General features: G+C 58.0%; 1 protein-coding gene across 1 annotated transcript; it reads right to left on the bottom strand.

The window, feature by feature from the left end:
• Nucleotides 1-1,473: 1,473 nt before the first annotated feature.
• On the bottom strand, nt 1,474-17,880 carry CRHR1 (corticotropin releasing hormone receptor 1). Its single transcript, XM_045888026.3, has 11 exons — nt 17,766-17,880; nt 13,065-13,150; nt 6,854-6,960; nt 6,031-6,151; nt 5,653-5,806; nt 5,306-5,366; nt 3,170-3,242; nt 2,913-2,998; nt 2,573-2,708; nt 2,354-2,395; nt 1,474-1,756 (listed from the first exon to the last, which is right to left on the bottom strand). Exons 1-11 carry the CDS (start codon nt 17,863-17,865, stop codon nt 1,616-1,618), a joined length of 1,107 nt encoding a protein of 368 aa, XP_045743982.3. The 5' UTR covers nt 17,866-17,880; the 3' UTR covers nt 1,474-1,615.
• Between the last annotated feature and the right edge of the window lie 848 nt (nt 17,881-18,728).

Below are 18,728 nucleotides of genomic sequence, written 5' to 3'. Positions count from 1 at the left end.
GTTTCCCTGAATTGGTTCTGGAAACCTTGTCTCTGGGTCTGTTTCTGGGGATCTCAAGCCGAGACAGTGTCAAGGCCTCCCTAACTACCTCCTGCTCCCAGCTCGGCCCCTCCCTTGGGGCTGGGACACATTCCTGTCCGGTCCCATTGCCACACCTTGGCTCAAGCTGTCCCCATAGCCCCCGCTCCATCCACAGTGTCCTTGGCCAGCACTGTTCACACGTGGCCCTTCTCTCCCCATGACTCCCCCCTTCTTTAAGAGCCGTCTTTGTCAGCTGGGTCCGCAGACCCATGCCCCCAGTTGCTCGCCTCGCACCCCATCAGGATGGGTGTGGGTGGTGTCAGGTTTCCCAGCCACACGTAGGCCCCAAAGACTGAAAAGCGGCCTCCATTTCTCTGTGTGCTCCCCACCCAGCCCCGCACAGTCCAGGCCTTCACAGATGCTGGTTATTTACAGCAGCCTCCCCCCCAGAGCTGACACCCTTATCTCCGAAAGCCCGGCTCCACTGGCCCAGTACCTCCGGCCACGGGAGGGTCCGGGGGGGCTCGCTGGTTGCCCTAAGAGCCAGCTGTCCTGCTCCAGGACACTCAGGCAGAGAGGGGCCAAGTGCCCTGCCCCTTCTCCTACCTTCGATTAGCTAATCATGCTGCCCCAGAGGCCATCCAGGGGACCACAAACTCCCTGCGACCAGCAGAGAGGCTGCCCCGGAGGCCAGACCACTGAAGCCAGCAGGCAGGGGGGCCCTGAGTATTCTCTGCCCCCTGAAAGGGAGACTGGCTTTGTCTGGGGCACACCCTGGTTCTTGCTCACAGGACACTCTGTCTCCCTTCAACCCCCATCTTCCCACACAGGGGGAGACATCAGGGACAGGAGGTGACAGAAAGCAGGGTGTGATATTGTGGGTGGTTAAGGAGGGGGAGCCTGAGTGGCCTGCAGGGGAGTAAAGGTCCAAGGGTGCAAGGCAGCAAGACAGGGCGTTTCTGATGGCAGTGCCACAGATGAAATCACGGTGGCTTGGGAGGGTTTCTTGTGGTGTGTCCTGTGATCTGATGATGTCACCTGATTTCTAATGACCTTGCCTGGGGCTTCTAGCAACCTGGCCTTGGCTCCCATTTTTACTGGAAAGCGTTGCCAACACCCGGAGGCATCATCACGGTGATGCTGACACCAGAGTTTCCCATGATGCCCCTAGGACAGCGATTGGCACCCCTCGGGGGCTGAGAACAGGCCCCAGGTCTCCGGTGGGCTGGCCGTCTTGTGCTCTGGGAGAAGACACCTCTCGGAGGGACCCATGTGCTGCTTTGGATTTCCAGCTGGCCATTTCCACTCCATTCTCATTCCATCTCCAGGGAAGACTGGGGCACGGGGGAAGCCAGAGGCCCTGGACCCAGACCAATCCTAGAGATTATTTCCCGTTCATCCCGTGGCCCAGATCGTGGCTGCTCTCACAGGCCTCGAACTCCTGCTCAGCCGGGGGTCGGGTGTGGGGTGGGTGCCCAGGCTGTCAGTGCCAGCAGCTTCTGGGGATACAGAGTGTGGGAAGGGGCTGCTCCCCTCCACAGACAGGGCAGCTGGCCAAGCCTGGAGCCCATCTTCCAGTCGCTGGCCTGCCAGCTCAGACCGCCGTGGACTGCTTGATGCTGTGGAAGCTGACCCGGGTCGGGGAGGTGGGGATGGACATGGCGCGGGCCACGCGGGCACGGATCGAGTGCTTGTCCTGCCATCGGTGCCACCTCTTCCGGATGGCCGAGCGGACCTGCGGGCACGGAGCAGAGCACGATGTCTGAGCCCGGGGGCCACTGCAAACAGCTGTACTTGTGAGCAGTGCGCAGGTGTGCAGTGTGCAGATGTGAGATGCACAGGGCGCCGAGCAGCAGGCGGTGACATTCACATCGTCAACGTTGTTTATTTGCATATTTGTTAGGATGATTTTTTCAAGTGTTCTGAGAAGGGGTGCTTTCTCCCCATCCACACAAAGGCAAAGGCATCAACCGCCTTTGCCATGAAGAATTCCTACCGTCAGCACAAATGCATGCCCTGCCCAAGGGCTCAGCCCTTCCTGGTTTCAACAAGCCTTTTCATAGACTCATTGATGAGACTGAAGCCCAGGCTTCTGACCCCCTCCCCTGCCCCCGTGCCACCTGTCCATGAGAGCAAAGGAGTGGGCTTGCCAATATAGGAACATGTGGGTGGATGGCAGGGACCTTCCTGGGGCTCCCAGCAGCATCCCCATTAGAGACTTGGGGGCAGGGAGGAGAGAACTGGCGTGTGGAGGGCAGAAGGAAGCTACAGACAATCGCAGGTCCCAGGAGGCCCCCCACCATGCTGGGCTCTGGGGCCCCGGTGTCCTTACCTCACTGTTGAGGAAACAGTAGAATACAGACACGAAGAAGCCCTGGGGTGGACAGAGAAGGTGGGTCAAGGGACAGGGGCAGCTGTGGCCCTACCTAGCCTCCGGGCCACCCCCTTCCTCTCCACAGCCTCCTGCCCCTCCGGGCCCCTGCCTGGAAGAATCCCACCCAAGGGGGGATGGGGGACAGCCAGGGCCAGAGTGAGGGGTGGGCGGCGGTACCTGGAAGGATTCCAGGAAGGAGTTGAAGTAGATGAAGATGACCCGGGAGACCTCGTCCTCCCCAGGGTTCACGAAGAACAGCATGTACGTGATGCCCAGGAGGGGAAGCAGCACCAGAGTGGCCTTCACAGCCTTCCTGAGGTGGGGCGGGGTGGGGAGGCCCAGAGTCACGGCCCACCCCAGGAGGGGGGAAGAGGGCCGGGCCTGGGGGGAGGGGTGCCAGGTCCCCAGAATGTCTGAGATGGGGAGCTGGGGTTTTCAGGAGGGGCTGTTGGACCTGTGTCCGAGGTTGGGATCTCTGGAGCCCCCATGGTTGGGGGAGGGAGGTGGGCCGGGTTACCTGTACTGAATGGTCTCAGATGTGGTGGACGCCCGGAGTTTGGTCATGAGAATGCGGACGATGTTGAAAAGGAAGATAAAATTGATCTGTAATTAGAGCACACAGTGGGATGGTGTGGGCGTGTGTGTGTGGGCAAGATGCTGGAGGCAGGCGGGGTGGACAGGGCAGGGCCTCGGTCTGCATGGGGACCCTGTCGGTCCACAGGAGACACTGACTGTCCCCCTCTGCTGCCCGCCCCCCTCCACCCAGGTTCTTACCAGCAGGACCAAGATCATGGGGCCCTGGTAGATGTAGTCAGTATATACCCCAGGCCTTTTGCCAAACCAGCACCTAGAAAGCCACAGAGGGGAAGTAAGTGGGAAGGTCACCTGGGTCCAGTTCAGCAGCATGGGGAAGGGCAGTGCTTGGCCAGGGCAGGACTGGGGCCAGAAGCCAGGAGCTGGGTGTCTCAATTCCAACCCCGGCAGAAGATCAAGATCCCACCACAATGCCTCAGTTATTCATCTGCAGAATGGGCAGACAGCACCCTGTATCAGGAGATGTAAAGCTGGAAGCAGGCAATGTGGCAGGGAGGGGGGGTTGTGGAAACAACCCCTGAGTGGAGCAGGCCAGGGCTCAGCACACCACTGCTCTCCTGGGGCCCCACTGGGGCTCTGGCACCAGCCCCATCCTGGTGCCTGGTGCCCGTCATGCAGTGGGCCCCCGGCAGCCAGCGATCTCTGAATCACTTATTTGCAGCCCGAATGACCCCCAGGCCGAGATTCCACAAGTTTCACCTGTTTGAGAGCCAGAACTGCTTTTCATTTTCTTGAGTTTCCCTCCAGCAATCTCTTGGGGGATCTGGGGCGTGGGTTGGGATGGGGCACATGGAAAGTCCCATGTCCTTGTGCAGAGAAATGGCCCCCAGGGAATGCAGACCCACAGTGCTTAGAAACTGAGATTTTTATGTGAAACCTCTTGACTTTTTAAAGGTTTGAAATGGATTGCAGTTTTCAAAAAACACCATGTAGGCCAAATACGAGCTAGACCCCAGGTCGAGTCCTTAACCCCGGGGTCTACAAGTTCTTTCTGGTGTCTCACACCTGGATCCCTTATGCTGCAGTGTCAGCACCTTACCGCTAGATGGGGCTCCAGAGCCGCTCAGACAGACGTAAGATAGGCGCCCTTTACCCTCCGAGACACACTGGGCAGCTTTTTGAAACCTGCTCTTCCTGTCCTCCCCTGTACTCACTTGCACACCTGCAGGACAGGCACCATTGCCCAGGGTTTACGATGCTCCTGTGCCAGGACCCAACATCCCGGGCATGACCCCCAAGCCCCCAGTGGTTTCTGGCAGCTGGCCGCCCTCCCCTACCCGGTCGGCTGTGCCAAAGCAGAGCAAGCCAGCAGGGCCAGAGCCAGGAAGGATCAGCCAGGCAAATATGAATATCATTTTCCAGGCTCCTTGTCGAGCCCAGTGAGGTTGTGGCGGCCCCTCCCCTCTATGGGGGTGGGGAGCAATTGTCATTGTGACGGAGGCCACTTGGAACCCCACTTAGACAGCGGGTTCCTGAAAATGCTTTGGCACCTCCCCGGCTGTCTGTATCCACATTTTCTGCCTTTCTCTCAGTGATTCTCAGTCTTAGCAGCTAAAAATCACGGTGCCCGGGGCACACTCCAGACCAATTACGTCCCTCTCTTTGAAGGTCAAGCTTGGGCTTTGGTGTTTTCTAAAGCTTCCTGGGTGATTCTAATGTGAGCCAAGGCTAAGACCCACTACAGTAGAAATCTGATTTTCAGGAGCAATTGGGAATACCCGAGACCAAAGTCACTTCAGGACTTCAGAGCTGGAAGGACTCTATGAGATCATCAGGATTCATTTCTATTAAATCCATAGAACCTTTTGTAAAACAAACCTTAATATTCATAGAAAACATTTATATGGCCTTTACTATGTGCCAGACACTCTTTTAAAGGCTTACTACTATATGAACTCCTGTCATCCCCACAAAAACCCTTTGTGGGAGGCAGTTTTACTGGGATGCCCATTTTACAGATGAGGAAACTGAGGCACACCATAGTAACTAGCCCGAGGTCATAGAACTACTTAATGATGGGTCCATGGTTCAGAACCTGGGCCATCTGTCTCCAGACACTGTCAGTAACGCTTATGCTGTTCATGAAATCCCAAGACAGATAAAGGAGCCTGGATCCACCTGTCTAGTCAGCCCCACCTCGAGTAGAGCACTGCTGGGGACCCTCAGATCGAGTCCAGCCCCCAGCACCCTCCCCTATATGGATAAAGAAACCATGGCCCGCCAGGGAAGGTGATTTGGCCTAAGGTCCTTGGGGAGCGTCAGGCGGAGCTGGGCTGGGAGCCTGGACCTCGGGGCTCAGGGGAGGAGGGGACTTACTTCTCATTGTCATAGTACAGCTTTCCGATGGCCCAGGCCACGATGATGGGGAAAGGCACACCTGGGGAGAGACTGGCTGTCACAGGGCTCATCAGTGGGGTCTGGGGGATGCAAGGTCTGGAGGAGCCTCGTGCGACCCAGAGCCTCGAGGTGGGCACGGGTTCCCCTGGGTAGAGCTCATACTCTCGCATCCAACTTGCTGCACTCCACCCGCAAGTAGGAGCAGAGGGCCGTGGTGCTCACCCCACCCCCGGACCTGGCCCTGAGCTCGCAGGCCCCCTCACCAGCTGGCCAGAGTATGGGTGCGGAGGGGACAGCCTGGCCGGGGCAGGGGCCGGCGCGCTCACCCCAGCCAATGCAGATGAACATCCACTTGCGCAGCCGGTCGGTGGAGTAGGTGAGCACAATGGCCGTGTGCAGGTAGCAGCCCTCCCCGAACATCCAGAAGAAGTTGGTCACGTGGAAGTAGTTGTAGGCGGCCGTCACCAACCTGCACCAGCCCTACCACCACCCCCCCAGCAGAGATGACACTTAGAAGGGGGGAGGGGGCGTGGCAGCGCAGCACCCCACCCTGGGTCTGGGGCCTCAGTAGGATGCGCCCCGCCCCCACCAGGGAACCATTCCTGTTTTATTGGGCCTCGAGGCCTGTGCCTGGCCCATTTTCCACCAGGGCCATCCCATCCAGACCCTTCCTCTGACCCTGGAGCTGCCGCTCCAGGACATACCACGTTGCTCTGGTGGACTTCGGGGCTCATGGTGAGCTGGACCACAAACCACGTGGCATTGCGCAGGATGAAGGCCGAGATAAGGTTCCAGTGGATGATGTTTCTTAGGCACCGGATGCTCCTGGGGGGCAGCAGGGGAGGGTGGGTGATGGAAGCAAGGGAAGAGAAGAGGAGCTGAGGGACGGGCCGCCAGCATCCCTCCAGCCCAGATGGGTTGATGGGGAAACTGAGGGCAGGGCCCACTGGCTAAGTCACACCGGGAGGTGGCAGCAGAACTCTCCTGATGCCCCACAGGGCCCTTCCTCCCGGAGACCCACCCAGACCTAAGCTCTGGTGGCAGAGCCTGCCACACAGTTGATGCTCCAGGGACCAGGGGCTTCTTGCTTACTGGGGATGCCCCTCCTCTCATGGCATCCCTCGTCTCCCTGTAGCTCCCCGCGTGCAGGCCTGACGCTCAGCTCCTACCCCTACCCCTCTTCCTGGCACTGCTGGCTTGCAATAGTGCTGGGCCCACTCAGGTTCGAACCCAAAGGGCTCCACCTTCCCGGCCTCCCAGATGGGTGCATCCCGGCATGGGTGGGGGTGGCACAAGGCGAGCCTGGGCTTCAGCCATCCCCCGTCCCCCTAGCAGTGACTGGGCTGGGGGGCAGCAATGGCCCTACCAGAGGTTCCAAGGGACCTGGGACTCATCTATCTGTCACCCCCTCCCACTGAGGTGAGGGGGCAGGGGCCCCCCCTTGCCAGCGACCCCTCACCCAGAGCTGCCTCCTGCATCTTCCTTCTCTACCCTGCTCAAGTCCCGGGCCTACACAGCCTTTCTCACCTGAGCCGCAGAAAGAGGACAAAGGCCACCAGGAGGGCCACCAGGGAGATGCAGTGGCCCAGGTAGTTGATGATGACAGCGACATGGTAGTGTACCTTGCTCTTCTTCTGAGGTAGGGGAGAGGGACAGAGGTGAGACTCCCACACAGCGGCACCCCTGCACCCACTGGACATGTGAGGACAGCCCCCTCGGTGGCCGAGACGGAGTTGGTAATAACAGTAGTTACTCCCCTGCCCGAGCCCCGGCTGTGTGTCGTGCATGTCCCTGGAGCTGTGCCGTCCAATTTGAGACTGTTGTCTGTCTGTCTGTCTGTCCCTGAATCCCACGCCCTGACCACTGCTCCGTCCTGTTGGACAAATACCGGCTACCTCGGGGCTCTGCATCACACAGGGGTGCCCACTCCATGCACACGGCTCTCACACTCACCTTTCCCTTCTGCCCAAACACCAGGGGGCCATCCAAGGTCCCTCAGCCTCAAACCATCTCTTAACCAGCATGACAGACTGGCGAGGTGCTGAGGCTACAACCGTGTCCCCCACCCCATGATGGGGGACCGGTGGTCCCCAGTGCCCAGCTCTAGGCAGACAGGTCCCGAGAGGGCAGGGCCCACGGAGCCAGAACCGGGCACACAGTGGAGCTCCATAACTGTGTGAAGGAAGGGGAAATGGTTGTTGAAAGCGGCTGGCTTTGCAAAGTGGGGGAGGGGCCCTGTTAGCACCTCCTCCCCTTATCCTTTCAGGGTTCTGGAGTGGGGCCAGGCCATGAGGACACACAGACACTGGCCAGTGGTGAGAAAAGGGTAAGTTCACAAAGGCCTTGTTCAACCTTTCAGGGACACTGAAGAGCACCTGGCTCTCCATAGAAATTCCTATTGGGATTCCAGAATCCTTGGACGTCAGAACTGGTCCTAAGGATCGAGTCCAGCCCCACTCTTCTTCCAGATGCGGAAACTGAGGCCCAAACTCACCCACCCAAGCTCCAAGAATGTACCTCTGCAGCAGGACGCCGAGCGGGCATCCGAGGAGAGGCCAAGCCCTCCCTCCCCCTGCTCTTCCCAGAGCCCACCACACCCCTTCTGAAGGCACATCCTCACTGAAGAACCTCTAAGGGACTGATTTTCCTGGCAGAGGCTTTCAGGAACGTGGCAGGAAATCACATTAGCAACTCAGGCTCCGAAGGGTTGAGACCCACTGAGGTGTCAATGGAGGCAGAAAACAGAGAGAGAGAGAGAGAGAGAGGCAGACAGAGAAGCCATGGTGGAGGGGAGCGGGGGGAGAGGGGAGGGGAAGAAGAGCAGAGGGTATCTATCGCCACCATGCAGATGGGGAACAGTCTCTGAGTGCCTGGCAATAGATGCCAAATCCAAAGACTCCAGAAGATATGCACACATCCAGTCTGTCTGGAGCTGGTACTTAATTTCTTTTCATTACATTTTCTGCAAATCCAAGTTGCGAAGCCCCTGGGTAATAACAATGCCTGTGGGTTGGAACAGCGTGATGCCCCAGCTCTGTTCACAGGCGCAGGTGAGCAAGCAGGATGTGCAGGGAACCCCTTCACCACCACATGCCATCAGCCTCCCGCCCCCCCGACCCCCACTGCAGCCCGAGCCTGGGTTGTAGGTTGAGGTGGGACGAGTGGGATTTATTCAGCACCTACTCTATGCTGGGCACTGTGCCAGGGGCTTTACAGAGGTCATTGCTTTTCTTTCTCACGACGGCCCTCAGAGACTGTCCTTCTGTCTGTTTTTTCCAGTTGAAGAGGCTGCATAATCAGCCCAAGCTGCCTGGCCAGCTCCTAGACCCCCTCCTCCCATGCCCCGCCCCCCCAGCCGTGGTGCATTTCTGAGAGACAAGCAGTGCCCAGGATCCTCGGAGGGCTTCTGCAGGGAGCATGGGGGCGAATGAGGGGTTTTCTCCACCAAGGCCAAAAGGGGAGAACTGGGCCGACCCATTCAGGGGGCTGCCTCAGTGTGACTCCTCCAGGTGGAAGGCCCTGGCCGAGCCCAGCCCCTCGTCTGCCACACCAGCCTGGTGCGGTCTGAGAGATGGCAGCCCAGCAGCCCGCGGGCTTACAGTGCCAAGAGCCGGGGGAGACCGCCCAGGACGCGGCGGGGCCACCGCAGGAGATGGCCGGCCACGCTCAAGAGACAGCCCGGCATCCTTGGAGACGGTCAGCAATAGCCTGAGACGAAGAGCCCGCAATATCTTAGGAGCCAGCCAGCGACACTCCAAGAGACCCTTCTGACGGCCTGCGAGACGGCCACCGTTAACTGCAGAAGCAGCCGGGACAGCTGAAGGACACATGGACACAGCCAGTCCCTGAGAACCTGACCAGCACTGTCCCTGTTCAGTGTGGAGACCGGCTGGTACCGTGAGGAAGGGGTCACAAGGTGGCTCTGGGTGGAGCCACTCCGCCATACTCTCAGTGACCAGGACCCAGTAAGGAATTAGTGCCCGGCCAACTTCAATCAGACTCTGCAAGACACACCTTGTCCCAAGTGGTGGCCGCGTCCAACCTATCCCAATGCCTTTGCAGGATGACTCTGAGTGCTCGCTCCAGCCTTCCCCCTGCTCCCGCCCCGGTCTCTCTCCCACCTCTGCCTGCGCCACTCTGTGGCTCTCTCTCTCTCTCTCTCTTTCTCTCTCTCTCGTGCGCGCGTGCCAGCTGGTTTCCAGAGCTACTCCCTTACCCCACCCGTGGGCACTCCAGCCCCTTACTCCTCCAGGTGTGGTCCCCAGACCAGTGACACCAGCATCACCCGGGAGTTTGCAAGAATCTGAAGCCCTGTCCCAGACCCACTGAGTCTGAACCCTCATTTTAGCCAGAAGCCCCAGTGATTCTTAAGCGTTTCAGAAGTCCAACCAACACTGCTGTGAGCAGTGAACCCCAGCTCACAAGCCTACACCCCCAGAACCCCTTTCATGTGGCATCAAGGTGTGCCCTCCCAGGAAGTGCCCGGGCTCCCCAGATCAGCAGGTGTGGGGGAGAGAAGCAGAGCATGTATAAGTGTCATGGGAGGTGGGGGTGAGTCTGGGCTGTGGGGGCGGGGTGGATGTCACTGCAGGGAAGGGAAACTGTGTCTGGGGGGTGCTGATATGGAGAGTGGGGGCCAGTGCAGGGGGGGGGGTCAGTGCCATTCCCAGGGTTGGGCCATCAACAAGTCAAGCTTCCCAGCTGGGGGCTTGTCCCCTGGTGGTGGTGGCCGTAGGCAGTCTCCTCCCTGGCCTGGCCTCTGGGCGCCCTCACGAGTCCCATTTCATGGGGCAGCCCTTCTTCAAATCCATTATCTGCAATCCCCTGGGGCACTGGTGCTTAATTAGGGCTTAGCCCAGGCCCCAGAGCTGAGAAATCAGCTGCTCCGTTAATTGGAGACTTCTCTTCCTCTTCTTGATAGCTCAGGAGTGGATGGGGAATCTTGAGAGTGGGGAGGGGTCTGGCTAGAGGCTAGAGGCTGGCAGAAGGGAATGGCATTTTCAGTAATTAATCGATTACCCAGAGTGCCAGGCAGCCGGGCTGGCAGGGGCTGCCCGGGAAAGGGGTGGGTGGCAGCCCCCACCGAGTCGGTAAGCAGAGGAAGGGGGTGCCCGTGTTACCTGGTCTCCTCATCAACAACCCCCCACCCCCCAGGTGTACCCTACAACCTCCCCTGACCCCTGGTGAGAGGAGAGGCAGAGGGATGGCGCATGGATGGAGCGCCCTCCACAGACCAAGACACAAGCGGACGTGACCCTCTCTCTCTGGGCCCTTTTACGGACGAGGAAGCTGGGCCTTGGTGAGGCTAAGTTGCCCACCCAGGGTCACACAGAACATGTGCTGGAACCAGAATCCAAACTGCAAACCAGCCGCCTCCTAAGCCCATGCTGTTCCTGTTATCCTGCCAAAGAGGGGACTGATGAGAAGCTGGTGTTCCCCAATCCTCCTTCTCCCCCTCACCCCACTGGTAGAGAGAGGGAGAGACCCCTGTCATGGCAAAAGGGGTGGGAGCTACAGGGTGGTGTCCCCCATCAGCCAACTAGAAGGATGGGGCTTCAGTTAGAGCAGGAGGGATTTGGGTGAACCGTGAACTTCTTCTGACATTCAGGGGGCTCCATGCAGGGGGAAGGCAGGGAGCAGCTGTGGCCCTCCAGCTTTTCTCCTTTTCAAGAAGGCGATAGACGCCTCCTCCTCGGGGGTCGGGGGAGGGCAATTTGTTTTAAGCCAGGAGGCTGGCCTGACCTGCAGTTGGAGATACATCATTGCCTCAGGCTCTGCACACCCAGCAGGACAAGGTGGGGTGCAGTGGAGGGCTGAAGACTTCTTGCCTTGACCGTGCCTCCCCCATACCTTCTCCCCATGGGTGTGAGCTGTGGTCTAAGTTGTCCACAGCACTGACCTCACTTTCTGCCTCGTCTCCTGGGTGCCAGGTAAGGAACTCCCCATCAGGCTGAGTGGTCTTCTTGCCCAACCCCGCCCCAGATCTTCCGGCCCAGTTATGTTTCTTGACCCCACTTTCCTCCCTCAGTCCCCCCCAGGGGTGGGGGTGCCCTCATCTGCAACCCCAGGACTTCCCAGGCTGGCTCACTATGTGGGTGCTTAGCACCCTGCTCAGGTCAGGGGGGCCGGGCCAACCCACCATGGCCTGTGGGGGACCACGAGACTGGCCTGTGAGTGGAGATACCAGCAAACCTCTCTCCGGCATCCCTAGTAACTCACCCTGCCAAAGCAGCCCCACCAGAGAACGTGCCATTCTTCTAAGCTAAACTGTGCCCTATGTCTGCAGCTTCAGGAAGGAGACAGCAGAGTCCCAGTGGCTCAGTGACAAGAAGCCAGGCAGCCTGGGGAAGGGGGCCACCAAAGCACCCAGGGCCGGGTGGGTGCAAGGTGGTGAAAGCCGTTCTTCCTCCACCAACCTCACTTCCCACTGAGCTCCTGGTGGGGGGCAGAAGCAAGCCTCCACTCCAAAGCCCAGGTTCTAGGCTCTGACTCTCTCTGGCTGTGTAACCTTGCGTGAGCCACTCCCCCTTTCTGGGCCTCAGTCTCCCCACCTGCAAGGTGAATGGGTTGCACTAAATCAGAGTTATTCACTCCCCCCACCCCCATCAGAAGGTCCCCTGGGACTCTGTACGTCCTCCTTGGAGATTTTGATTTATCGGGTGTTGGATGAAGCCCTGGGGCCTATATTTGAACAAGTGCTCTGTGTGGCTCTTATTACCAGGCAGATTAAGTGAGGATGGAGGGTCTCCAAGGTCCCTTCCAATTTAGATCTTTTAAGCGCTGGAATTCTCAGGACGGTGTGGATCCGCCCCCTTCCTCCATTGCCCGGATGCCTGGAGCCCTCACACAGCCTGGGGTGTCCTCCCGTCTGTCCTTTGCTGTCTGCTCACTCATTTTTCCAGCTCCATGACCCTCTCCTTCCTCAGCACCTACTGAAAGGGTGCGTGGAGATGGAGGGGAGGGGGCACGGAGGATGGAGGCAGCAGCAACACCAGATACACCCGTGCCTCTGCCAAATGCCACCCTGAAGAGATTATTCATTGCGGCGCTGTTAGTAATAACCAGACTGAGGATAAAGATTGGTTAAATAAACGACGGCACATTTTGCACAATGTGGTATTACGCAAATGTAAAAAAGAATGAAGAGGCTCTTTATGTACTGATAGGGAACAGTCTCCAAGACGTTGGGTCGTATGCAAAAATCAAGGTGTCAGACAGTGTGGAGAACATGCAACATTTGGATTAAAGCCAAAAAGAGTATCTCTGTATGTAATTACTCACATACGCAGACAATGTCTCTGGAAGAACACCTAAGAAACTGGCCTTGCCTCTGGGGAGGGAACCCAGTGGCCGGGACAGGGCGGGAAGGAGACTTCTCTGTGTTCCCATTTGTACCTTTTGAATTTTGTATTATGTGTAAGCACCATCTTCTCAAAAACATTTAAATATTTCAAAGCCTCTCCAAGGGCTTTTTCCAACGGCGCTGCTCCCCACCGCCCTCCTCCATCTTTGGTTCTGACACAGCGCCCCCTGGCGGGACCCGGATGTGCCGCGCAGGTGGGTGATGGGTGGAAGGGGAAGGAGCAAGGACCCAACTCATCTGTGTCAGAGCCAGCTGCCGCCCTCTTGGCTCAGCCTCCCTTGGGGATGGCTGCTCACAGCCATGATGCTGGGCACCCGCACAGCAGACCCAGACCTGAGCTGGGGCCTCACCCACCGTCCACACTGGCAGCCTCACCTCCCCACTGAGGATCTCCTGGCACTCGGAGTAGTTCACGCGGGCGGCCCAGCTGCCATTGGCCAGGCACTCCCTGTAGCCGTTGTCTGGAAGAAGGAGAGAGAGTCAGAGTGAACCATGGGCTCCTCTCCCAAAGAGCAACCCAGGCATCCATCTGTCCATCAGTCCGTCCATCTATCCATCCATCTGGGCCAACACAGAGGCCTGCTTGCTGGGGGACTCTGGAGTTGAAGCTGAGGAGAGGGCCTTCCCTACTACCCCCATCTTCTTGCCTCTTTCTGCCTGCTGGCCCCAATAGGGCTGCCCACTCAGGCTGCCATGATCGTGTCCATGCGGTGGGCCCCCGGGCAGACTTGACCAGCCTGCTGGGGCTGCTTCCTTGCAAGACCTTATGTGGCGGCAGATTATGTGGTGGGTGCCCTTTGGAGAAATGTCCCATTTTGGCATTTCACATGGTAGCAAAAGGGATGGTGAGAGCTGATGAGTTGATTCTCCTTCACGAGGCTAGGCATGCTATGGTGGAAGGGTACGTGGTGACAGCTGATGTGGCACATTGGAATGACTATCTGCAGTGAGGTTTCCCATGGGGGGGGTCCATGTGGCAGTGTTTCACATGGGGTGGGGCCCACAGGGCAGGGGTTGGGGAAGGTCCTCATGGTGGCATTTCTCTAACAGCAGGATTTATGTTGGAGGGTCATGTGTTGGACACATCCATGGTGGAGGTCTCTTAGGACAGGAAACGACAGGTGGCAAAAGTGGACTGGGGGATGTCACAGGGCGTGGGTCTCATGGAATCCACTACAACCAGCCTGGCACATGGCATTTGGGGGAAAAGACAGGAGGGCGCCCCAGGGAGGCATGGGGGCCCGCACAGCCACCGGACTGGACTGCGGCCCGGAACTTGTCGCCTTCTAAGGAGATGGGGAGGAGCCCTGCCATCTGAGATGAGGCCTGGCTCCATGGCTCTGGGGTGGCTGGAGCTGCACAAAGGGTCCCTCTCACCCTCCCTCCTGCCCATACCCCCGGCAGGCACCAGGGCCCTAAAATCCAGGAAGGAAGGGACCAAAGGAGATCCAAATCTTGAGTCTTTTCTCCTTTGCCGGTGGAGGTCACCCTGCCTCACCTCACTCGGGCATTGGTGACTTTAAATATGTTTCCTAGAGTGAATTCTGGCCCTGAGTCCAGGCGGCACTGGCTAGAAGAGCAACTGAATCTTGAGCCAATCCCCTGCTGCAGGCCTTTCCATGGCTCACACTGACCCTCATGCCACATCCCCATCCCAGCAGAGCTCAAGGATGGCTGGGGAAGCTGCCTGAGTCCCAGTCCCTGAGCCCAGAGCCCGGCAGGGACAGAGCACTGTGTGGGAGACAGAGTGGGACGCCCTAGGTCCTGCTCAGTGCTGCTGGGCTGTGAGAGTGACCTCAGCCAGCCAGCCTCCCGAGACGCTTAGACCCCTCTTGTCATTTGTAAGGGGAAGGGCTTGGTCAACTGCTTCCCCAAGGGTGGGGGTGTCCAGCCTGGACCTGCCTCTCTGCTGGCAGCAGAGGACAAGAGGGAGATGATGGGGTGGTGGCTGGTGGGGGGAGATGTTGCTGCCTCCGGGAAAGAGGGAGCCACCGTCTGGCCCCGAGGACCACAGGGCCGCGGCCTCTCTAACGCACTCCCTGGCCACCCTGCTGAGAGGCTGCTCAGGCTGCAGCGTGCCGGTGGGAAAATGAGGCTAAATGCATTTTTAAAGCTCAGCTCAGCTTCCCTTCCCAGTAAAGTTGAGCCCTTGGGCAGAGTTGGTGGAGGAGCTGCTGATTCTCTCCTAATTGCTAAATGAGGGATAAGCTACCAGAGGGCTGAGGGCTCAGTGACTGGGATTTCAGGAAGGTCTGGGAGGAGGCAAGGAGCCAGGGGAATCCAGTGTGTCTGCCGTGGAGGGAACGTGCCTGGGACCAGAGGCCACTCTGGAATGTCTGCAAAGAAAGGGACTCTGGGCAGAGATCTAGTTGGAAGAGGCATGGGGAGGGGGGCTGGAATAAGGGGGTGGTTTTGCTTTAGGAGAGGGAGCATGAAGTAGGGTGAAGAGCATGGCTCTCAACCCAGGTGGCCCAGGTTCAAATCCTGATGCCACTCCTTCCTAACTGTGTGACCGTGGGCAAGTCACACAACCTCTCAGCTTCCTTATGTGCTGCATAGGAATAAGCTTCGCAACGACTCCTGCCTCAGTGGCTGGGTGGGCATTCTTAGTTCGCACATGCAGAGCGCTTGGAGCTGTACCTGGCGCGTGGCGTGCACTATTATTTTCATTATTATTGTCTCTGAACTGTTACTTGTATAACCTTCTATAAGATTCAGGACATGTTACGTATCCCTGTCAAAGTGGGTACTGGTAGGGGCTGCAAGAGATGCCCCTTGGTTCAAGCTCCCCTTTCACACCCCACATGTGGGGCGGGAGCATGGAGCCCCTCCTGGGCCAGGTCATCCAGAGGGAGCAGGTTTTGTTGGGAAGGGAGGAGGTGATCTGGAAAGAGAAACAGCTCCCCTAGCCGCAAGTCGTTGCCAGGGAGGATGCGACCTCCTTGTCTTTAATTGCTGAGCTGAGCAGTCCTCCCAGAGAGTCTCGGGAAAATGGATATTTTTGGAAAAGCTCCCATCCCTTTGAAGATCAGATGCAGCAGGAGGGAGGGCATTAAGGAGAAGGCCTGGAAGTCCTGGCAGTGTCTCATCGGTAAATGAATTAATTAGTGCCTAATGATTAGGTACAATTCTGGGTTCCCAGGCAGTACTGATTACACACGGGTGTGTCCCTCACTTTCTGGCACTGGGGGCACTTGTGAAGAGAGAGTCTTGCAGCCCTGGCTCCACGTCCAAGGACCTCCTGGGAGCAGAGAGAGCACCTCACCTAAACCTCCCACCCATCCTGCAGGTGGAGAAACTGAGGCCTGGAGAAGGCAGTGCAGAGGGTTCCTTAGCCAGTTCCAGGTAGAGCTGGGGCTAGAATCCTGGAGTCTCAGCTTCCACTTAAGGCAGGGTGGGCTAATCAGCAGCTCGTGCCCAGACACTAAAGTCTTTCTTGGGGTCATGTCAAGTCACCCTGGGAGACAAGAGTGGAGTGAGCTCATGCGGAGAGGCAGGGCTGGAGCCATAGAGAGCCTGGCCGGCCCCACTCAGGAGTGTGGACTTGACCATGGAGGCAATCAGGAGCCACAGAAGGGTTGGATGGGAAACCAGGGTCAGAGAGCTGGTGCCTTGGACCAGGGCAGTGGCTCTGAGGATGGAGGGGAAGTCAGCTCGGACGTGAACATCACTTTGGAGGTGAAATTGACAAGACCCGGTGCTGTGTAGACAGAAGGGCCTCCTTCTGGGAGGAGCCTCGCTGCCCCCCGCCCCAGGCACCAGTCCCTGGGAGCTCCGGAAGGAAGCACGTGAGTGAGGCCGTGGCCCTGCCTCCACACCTTGTGACCCTGGGCAGCTGTCAGCCTCTGCCTCCACTTCCTAACTGTAAAATGGGCCCTACTAAATTGGAGGTTGGCAGGCGGCACACACCAAGCTCTCTTCTTAGGTCCTTCTGCCCTTCCCCCTACCTGCACTTCCTCCCCACCCCCTCCTCTTGGGGTCCAAGAAGTGGTTGCAGACACATGAAGCTGTGTGGTCTGGCTGTTCCAGCCTCCCTGGGGCCCTCCCACCCCTCCTGGGTTGCAGCCACCCCCCGCCCCAACCCCCTTAATGTAGCTGGTAAAGGAGAGGGGGCAGGAGGAGGAACGTGGGAGTTCTGAGCTGAAGCCACGCCCTCCAGCCTTCTCATCGTCAGACCAGGGGCCAAAGGGCCATACGAGGGGGGAAATGCATTAAGGTCACTCGGCAAGTCTCCGCGTGAACCACCTGGGGGCTGGTCACCCTCGGCACCCCCTTGGGCCTCGGAGCCCAGGCTCATCAGACCCCAAGAACCCATCTAGGGACCCCCACCCCTCCCTCTGTAGGACAGGGCCCCTGGCCTGCAGCTGTTTCTCTCTTCATAAGCAGGGGCTGTGAATCATTGACGGGGCAGAGCAAATTAATCCTGGGGGTGACAGGTGGTGTAACAAGGAGCTGCAAAGCCTGGAGGTGGAGGCTCAGGAGGCTCAGGGCCTCAGGGTATCGAGGTGTTTACGTGGGGATCAAGTATCCAACAGACCCTGGGCAGTCCTCACCAGTCCTGCGAGCCTGCATGCAAGGCTCAGCCCCCTGCCTGTGGATCTAAAATGGGGTCCCCCACCTCAGGGCTGCAGGGCCCTGGACAGACCTCCTAACCTCTCTGAGCTCCAAGTGGGGGCTATTCTGATGATTCCTGCCCTACCTCATAGGGTTGTGGTAGGCTTATCCTGACTAACCCAGTTTGTCACCTGCAGAAGAAAGTGTCAGAGCTGCAGGCAAATTCCAGCTTCACCTCTTACCAGCTGGTGACCTTGGGTAAATTCCCTAACCTCTCTGAGCCTCGGAGGCCTCAGTATATAATGAGAACTACATAGTTACATATGGCATCACCCAGGGGTATTGTGGGAATCAGCGGTAAAGAGCACAGAGCTGGCCTTTGGTAAATGGTGGTTGTATCCACGAGAGGTACTATAGTCTTGTCGTTGTCATTATTATTCCTCCCACCTCCAACAAGTCCCAAGCTCTCCCCATCCTGTCCCACCTCCCAGCAGAGGGTCTGCCCTCCACAGGCTCACTTACTTGTGGTGTTGTAGCGGACGCCGTAGAAATAGGCGGGGCAGGGTCGAACCACCAACTGCCCCGCAGGGCTCTGGGGCCAGCAGGTACCAATGAGGTCCATGGATGCATTGCACTGCAGCCCTGGGGGCAGAGACAGCTGGTGAGGTGGGGCGAGCTCCCTACTCCGGTATCCTACCCACCTCCCCACACTCACACACCAGCTGGGAACAAGATGGGAGCAATGACCCCAGTGTAGAGATGAGCTCGTCCTATGCAAAGGAGACAACAAGGAAAGGAATCTGAATTTGATGGTATGGCATGAGGGAGCCAGCGTAGGTTCCAGAGTAGAGGAGGAACAGAGACACCTGAAGGGGTTGTTAAAAGCTGAGATCTTGACTGGCATTTAGAGAAAATGCTGGACATACTTCAGGTCCTCTGCTCTGTAGCCCAAGGACACTTCTCTTGGCCCCTCATTTGGTACAGATTGGACCTCTGAGACTTCACAGTCTGGAGCAGCCTGGAACAGACCCAGCCAATCCTTGATCTAGCCCGCCGCACACATCGATGGAACCAGACCACATCTTCTCTGGCCCTGCAGTGAGGAACCAGTTAAATGAAGTTGGCCGAGCTCTTCCCGGGCCTGATAACCACATTTACTGAACATGCAGTGTTTGTGCTTGGACTGTGCTGGGCCCTAGCAGAGGACTGACCAACAAGGGAGCCACAGGGAGAAAAAAGAGGGAGACACCCCCTAGGGGGACGGGAAAGGACACTGAACCAATAGTCTGGGACACACACTTCAGACTGGGCTCTGCTACTAATTTCCTGTGTGACCACAGGCATGTCATTTGCTCTCTAAGCCTTCGTGTCTTTATTTTTTTAAGATTTTAATTTATTTATGAGAGAGAGAGAGAGTGAGCAGGGGGAGGAGCAGAGGGAGAGGGACAAGCAGACTCCACATCGAGCATGGAGCCGGACAAAGGG

Source organism: Mirounga angustirostris, unplaced genomic scaffold (genome assembly GCF_029215605.1).
Source record: "Mirounga angustirostris isolate CCGP_5_RB_7025 unplaced genomic scaffold, mMirAng1.0.hap1 SCAF_17, whole genome shotgun sequence".
In the NCBI taxonomy this organism is placed as follows: Eukaryota; Metazoa; Chordata; class Mammalia; order Carnivora; family Phocidae; genus Mirounga; species Mirounga angustirostris.
The sequence above is the reverse complement of the archived record's forward strand: the minus strand, read 5'-3'. Positions and strand labels throughout refer to the sequence as shown.

Coding starts and splice junctions, on each gene's coding strand:
- CRHR1 (XM_045888026.3), bottom strand. CDS start 17,865: ATGGACCTCATTGGTACCTGCTGGCCCCAGAGCCCTGCGGGGCAGTTG. Junction 5,367..5,652: donor GTTCATCTGCATTGGCTGGG/GTGAGCGCGCCG, acceptor GTCTCTCCCCAG/GTGTGCCTTTCCCCATCATC. Junction 1,757..2,353: donor ACTGTTTCCTCAACAGTGAG/GTAAGGACACCG, acceptor CCGTGCCCGCAG/GTCCGCTCGGCCATCCGGAA.